General features: G+C 33.0%; 1 protein-coding gene across 1 annotated transcript; it reads left to right on the top strand.

The window, feature by feature from the left end:
• Positions 1-322: 322 nt before the first annotated feature.
• Positions 323-1772, top strand: LOAG_11084 (hypothetical protein; the record flags this gene model as incomplete). Its single annotated transcript, XM_003146607.1, has 3 exons — positions 323-430; positions 784-900; positions 1593-1772. Coding segments are annotated over 3 exons (405 nt in total), but the record flags the coding sequence as incomplete, so codon positions are not given.
• Between the last annotated feature and the right edge of the window lie 5558 nt (positions 1773-7330).

Genomic DNA, 7330 nt, shown 5'->3' with positions numbered 1-7330 from the left:
CAACCAGATAATTGAAAAAACTTCAGGAAATCGTCAGTGATGAATCTGCTTCTTCCTGAAGTGAGACAAAAGTCCGGACTTGAAATTTTGAGCTTCCCTGATTGAATTTGTGATCAACAAATAACTTTCTGCAAAGCCGTTAGTATAGAACCCACCACTTCTCTGAATGTAGATTCGAAATTTTGAGAGTCTAACTAAACTTTTTTAGAGAGTGCGGACTTATAACCACCTAATTAAGAATGTAGTCAGTTCTTGCATAGAGCCAAGGAAGTCAAAAAATGTGTGTAGTTTTTGGGAAATGAAAAGTTATTTATCTTTCCAGGTACCTTCAAACCTAAACGATTTCAGCCAAATTTTCAGTTCTCAACGATTCTGGATAATAATGAAAATTCTGTTTATCCGATGGAAGGCCTACACATACTTGATTGATGTATGTATGCCATATTGGCAAGGGATCTCTTTCTTTTCACTTCACTGTTTTATACTCTTCTTTTGTCTATAAATCTAAAGTTACCCACAACAGCTTTGTCACATAATCCGTAAATTATTACGGATGGAGTTCCAAAACAAGAGGAATGAAAAACATTTTTGTGAACATTTGCATAAAAAATCATAACGTATGAACTTCTCAAAGTGACAACATTCTAATTAATAAACTTTACTCACCCACACCAGCCATTAATAAGAACTCGCTTCTGCAAATATTCACAAGAATTTGAATAAAAAGAAAAAAACCTGTCATCTATACGATATTACTCAAGAATTCGATCCCAATGAACACAGGTATGTTCAGAATTTCAAACAGTGCCACAACCTGCTACATTGAAGGAAGATAATGAAAGCGATTCATTGAAAAAGATTTGCTCCTACAAGTGTACAATAATGAAAGAAGTGTTACTAGTTAGCTAGAGTTTCAGTACATGATATACTTGACATATGTACCTGTGGACTTCATACGTATGTTCCGAACAAGTACCAGAGTAAAGGAGAAGAGAGAGAAAATAGATGGGTATCAATGCTACTGTGTCATTGTATTGTTTTGTTATATAGTCTGAAATTCGTTTTACACGATAAGTTAAACGAACAAACTATTACAAATAAATTTACGATTTCTAACTTTTTCAAATCTACAAGGAAAAACAGTATATATGTATGCCAGATGAGAGGACTGATCAAGACGATTATTTTTGTTCATGTAACATAATACCACAAAGAGTCAGACAGTGAAAGCAAGATCTTTCGTCCGTTAATGAATATGTAAATTGAATAAGACAGATATTTTTTTACCATATAAATATTTGACACAATGAAGGTTCAATAAACTTTATTGTAGCGTTCACTTGCAGTGAGAGTCAGAACAATGTAATAAACCAATAGTGAAATCAAGCTAAGCTTAATTTCACTTTTTCTATTTCTTTCATTATCGATACCAACTTTCCCAATTAACAGGGAAATCAAATGACAAAACAACGAAAATCCTAAAGACAACAAACAACAAATAATAGAACAGGAAAAAGCTTCACCTCATAAATTGATTTTGTTCTTATCATATATTAATACTTGGAACGTGCTTGAATCAGAATAAAAAATAGAAAGAAAAGGTAATGAATTTGAATAATAGACTCAGTGATAAATCATCGAAGCATGTCTACCCCCTCGACATTTTTCATCAAAATTTTAATATCGACACAGGGAACGGAAACGAGTATTATACAATGAGAGTAACATGTTTACATATATCGGATGATTTTGGCGGTGGAAGCCAACCGTGATAAAATTTGCCCATGTATGTTTTAGATGCAAAATCAAGGACGAACACGACGTAGATGAGACCAAAATAAATCGCACAACACATCCTCAACTCTCACACTCATTTAACTGGTCACCTTACTTTTACTAATTACATATTTCATTTATTGTTCCATCACTTTCACGGTTCTCAATGTTGGCATTGGAAATTTCCGCACTAATTTTTCAATAAAACTATAACAGAAGTTAATGGATTCCTTGTCCACAACCATATGAAAGCGATCATTCATTTTTTCCAAAAAGTTTTACAGCTTCCAGATACAATGTTAATAGCAATATGATAACAACAATTATATTTCACTGCAATAGTAATATATCTACATACATTTTCCCAATCATTATCATAAGTTTTGTCTTGTCTGTATCTTACTCCTCCCGTCCACTACACAGTTCTCATCACATATCTGAGAATGTAGTATTTTTGTCCCTTAACATCACATTTTAAAGAATCCATAGCCTTCGCTGACCATTTTTATCTGTCACATATATAATCCACTCTGTCCACATTCTTTTCATAGATTAAAATTCCGTTGTAGTTTAAGATTCTCAAAAACTTCGGTTCCTTCAAGAGAAATAGCACTACGTTTAAGTTGCTTGGCGACACACTGGTCTTGAACAGTTATTTGACTTCATCATATTTCGATAGTTCTCCACTCCTGGCATTGAATTCAGATTTGAAGTTATTCATCTTCACTGCTATGTTTAGATTCGAACTAATCGACGCGTTCAATTGCATATAATCCCAGTAACAATCTCTCCTAGAGAAGAGTGTTCATTTCGTCAAGATTTTTTTTTACTCACTATAGCGCTACTCTTTCCAATAAAATATCCTCATCCCGGACTTATTGTAGCAACACGCAAACCGCAAAGCAGAAATGCTTTCTTAGTTCATAAAAAGCTTTGAATGATTAACTACCTCAACTGATTCATACTCCTTCCCTAGATCCATTCCCTACAGTACATCATTAAAGTGCACAGAATCAAAAAGAGCAGTAATAAATCACAGCTAACAGTAAAAGTGATTAAACAGAGAGCCTATTATTAGTTATACAACGCTGGAAAGACATACAATAAGAAATTGAAATGCGACATCTTTTCCTGTTAATTTCATTTCGGATTATATATGTGTATATATAATGTATATCATGTGACTAATAATGCTAAATCAATTAACCTTGGTCATCGAGAAACAGAACAGAAAAAGCAACAAGATAGTCGGTCAATATAGTATTATATGCTCTATTAAAACGACAAATTAAAGTACATTAGGTAATTATTTCACCAATTTGGAGACTGGAAAAATGCTAATGAAATTATTAACAGATTATCCCAATGCTATTCAAGTTATTATCTTATTGTAACCAGTACAACTCACTCAATATGCAGGTTGCAGAGACTGCAAATGTGATTTTATAGTTAGTTAACGCAGTTGTGAGTAATGTAATTTGCTTTTCAAGTTACAAATTCTATTCAGTAATGCGGATTTCATATTCAAAAGGAATAATATTAATCCATAATCCTGCAGATATGAGACCTGGAATTCGATTTGTAATGGAACATGAGAAACGATTCAAGCAAATACTTGCAAAAGATCAATAAACAAACAATACAATGGAATATTACAATAGCTACCACAAATCGATTATCTGGAGGTCTGATGGAGTGTTGGTCTATTATTACAAACAAAGCTTGTCAACATGATGTACCACGAGGAGCGCCGTACTCTTCGTATCCTCTTCACTGATTTTTTTGCTCAAACTGAGTTTTGCTCCGGTGCTGTAAAAAATCAAAAGGTTGTAACTCCGCGCTACAATGTACCATAACGTGGTCCTCAGGAATAAGAAGCGGTAAGTTCCAAAATGTATAACGGAATTCTTATTATAGGAAAACTCCAAAACAAGGAAATTATCCATAAAATGTGACATAAAGTTTTATTTATCCTTATATTTTTGAAATATCGTTTTAAGTTCTAACTTTTTAAATACTGGATCTGATTTCAAAAGTTTACATGTCCAACTTTATACGAAAGTTATGAGAATTACTAATCGCAACTTCATAACTTTCACTACAATTTAAAAAAAAAAAAGTGCCTTGCAATAATAAGCAGTTCGTGATCGGAAATCTCGAAAACTGAATCTGAGTTATAATTCAGATTAATCATTTCTCCACTCATTGTGTACGGACTGAGAACAGTGTTGAGTTTTTCTTAGACGTATGACTCATCCTCAAAGGTCATTCCGACAACTATAATAAGAACGCAAATTTTGGAAAATTTATTTCGTTGTGAAAAATTGCGAAGAGATGGAAGACAAACTGATGAAGAAGAGTTTGAGAGAACTGGAATATATCCATTTATGTGTTAAATGACAAACACAAGCAGAATATATGACTGGAGATAGCTGAAACTTGAGATGAACGTAGAATCATTTGTAAAAAACGCCACAAATGGAACAAAGTACAGCACCAAAATGAAACCTAAGGTAGAAGGCAGGGAAGACAAACATACAATTATCGCATCCGATTTTCAATCACTTTCTATGCATTTTTCAAATTCCAAATACTACACCACAAAAAGATGTTTTGAGTTTTTCCTTACTACACATCATTACTCCTGCCGGAAAAGGCATGATAAATCTATTGCTGCCAGTAAGCTCTCAATTGATGAAATTTCGGATCACTGTGTAATTTGCCGTATCGTTGTACACTTTTAAAAGTATGGATATATGAAATATTTAATAAAATAATTAAGAAAATCAGCTCAAAAATTGGGAATACCAAAAATCGAAGAACTGGAACATGAGTTATTTAACCGTCATTCCTCACATTAATTGGTTTGCTCAAACATCGTTAGAGACATCAATAATCAGTTGCCGATGCCAAACATCTCACTAAAACCATTTCATTCAATATACTCTTAGGCTCATTTCGGGTATACCGATAGTTCACGCCGTCTGACTTTCGTTGATTATTTCCTTGCATGAAGATTTTGGGAATGTGTTTCGTCGTGCAGAGTCCTCTTCCCTCTTTTTTTCTCTCTCTCTCTTTCTCCCTAAATGTATATATATATATATATATATATATATTAATGCTGTTGATTTCATATTGCACACAAAAACATAGAAGGGATGAACAGTCAAGGTCAGCAATAGACAACAGCATTTCCTTTTTTGCTTTTTCGTACGATAAACGGCGCTCAATAATTAGGATTGTCACCGTAATTTTCGTATGTTTCACATACCTCATCATGAATTTGTATTACGAAAGAATGGCTACAATATGAGTTTTATGTCGGAGATTTGTTAGCAACATTGCACTCTTCCCACTTCTATTTACCTACAAGCATTGTCATCTAGTGTCACCTGATGAGTTTTTTTTACATGCAATCCTTCGAAAGAAAATGAATATTGGATACTGCTTCTGTAAAGAAATTAGCAAGAAACGTCATGTCTGCCTCTGTCACCTATACAAATAATCTCCAAGGAAGAAATGATAGCTTGAATTCCAGCAAGGTTATCGAGGCCATCTGTAAGATTTACGCCCCAAATATAGGAATGGCTTATTTTCTGCTTATGCAGTACCACATATGTATTATATATTTATTTATGGCGCAAAAGCCATTTTTATAATCAAAATTGAGCATGTAGAAAATAGCAAACAATTTGAAATCTGTATATAATGTTATTCTTTGGCTTGACGTTTTATTACCTATCCACACTGAGTCAGTTCACACAAGTAATCTAAATTTCAAATAACTTATATAACAGAGAAGGAAATTTCGACTTGAAAAGCGTCATCAGACATTATACTTTAATGACAACTATTATAATAAACTCCAGCAGTATGTCGAATGTAATCCTAAATGTTTCGCATTATTTTATGCACACTCCAAATGTCCTTGAACCCAGCAGTTAAAGTTGGCTTGCATACGCTTACTTTTCAATAGAGGTCAGAGATGACGCGATAACGAGTGTAAGGAACATTATTTAAAATGCAAAACGTTGCAGAAATTATGGATATGCAGGGTTGAATTCTCGTAAAAGATACTATGTGTTTCAGCAAGTGGCTGAATGGAGTGATTGATACCAGAGATTGGTTGTTTAATGTGATTATTTACCGACTGAATTTAGCTGAAATTTGTTCTCGTATAAATTATTTTCATTTAATAAACAAGATATATATATATATACGACTAAAGCCAACAGACAAGTTAAATCAACTATCAAAGCCCTGTTTAAGCAAAAATAAGAGTTGCACTAAATATGTTGCAAGTTTTATTTGATTCAATGATCGCCAAAAATGTGCGTGTTAAGCAATGTTCTGATAACTGTTATAAACAACTAACAACGACAGAGTAATTTAATTTTTTTGTGCAAAACAAAATTATTCTAACAGTGAGGATCAGAGATCATTAGTGAGGCGTCAGAGAGTTACTTTCAGATCAACTACCACATTATCATTTCACATGATTATATCAGCTTTTAGCAATAAGTTGTGTTTTTAAACGACCCTCCGAAAGGAAGGAGATTTCAAAGGAGTGAGGTGACTGTGAAACTGATTTTAATAATCCACTGAAACGATTGAAATAAATATTGATTTCTCCCAGGACATTAAAAGTACCTTTTTGAAGCACAACGCCTCTTGTGTTTTGTAATATTATTCACTTAATGATTCATCGGCAAACTTCTCAGTATGATCTGTCTAGACTTAAAAGATTGTGATTAGAAGTGCCATTAAGCGCCATCTTCAAGCATATTTGCAAATTGTTCAGTATAACTGCAGAGAAAAATCGGTTCTTAATCCATACCACACGTTGAATAAATTCGTTGAATAACAAAGTTCTTTAAATTAATATAAAAATGCCGATCCTTAAAATTATTATTATCAGTTGGATTAATTTGTCCATTGATCATTTATGGCACACTTAATGTCAAATTACTTTTCTAAAAAAGCTCTTCCAAGTGCATAGATTTGCGTTTTACATTTGGCAGTGAAATAATTCAAGTGTTTTATTTCGTAGACTCGTTGCAAGGGGCCCATTAATGTTGAAGATATTTTTTTTAAGTTGCTAAGAGAAAAAATAAATAAGGTAAAAACGTGGGGATAGTAAAAAAAGGTTATGAAAAATATTTATTTTAAAATCGCTTCAACAAAAAGGGGCAAGTTAAACTTTTTGGGACGAGAAGATGAAATCGAGAAGATGGATATTTCAAGACATCACCAGCAATAAAACTAAAACCAATCTTTTTAAGACCAATCTTTTCTATCTTCCACTTTGCAATACAAGTGGTGCAAGTGTTCCAAACATGGAGCTTCAATTTTTCTAAAGAAACAAATTTCGAAGAGATCTAACTGGCAACGGAGCAATACGTGACAAGTGCTTATGTAGAAGGCACATTCAAAGCAGGAATATGTTGTCCCATCTAGCATTACAAATATTGTGAAGAAAGCAAGGATAAAGTTCGTCATTTATCACTGTCACTTTAATATATATATATATATATATATATATATATATATATAT

This window comes from Loa loa (assembly GCF_000183805.2).
Source record: "Loa loa unplaced genomic scaffold supercont3.49, whole genome shotgun sequence".
Lineage (NCBI taxonomy): Eukaryota > Metazoa > Nematoda > Chromadorea > Rhabditida > Onchocercidae > Loa > Loa loa.
Note: the sequence above shows the minus strand (reverse complement) of the source record. Positions and strands in the feature narration are given on the sequence as shown.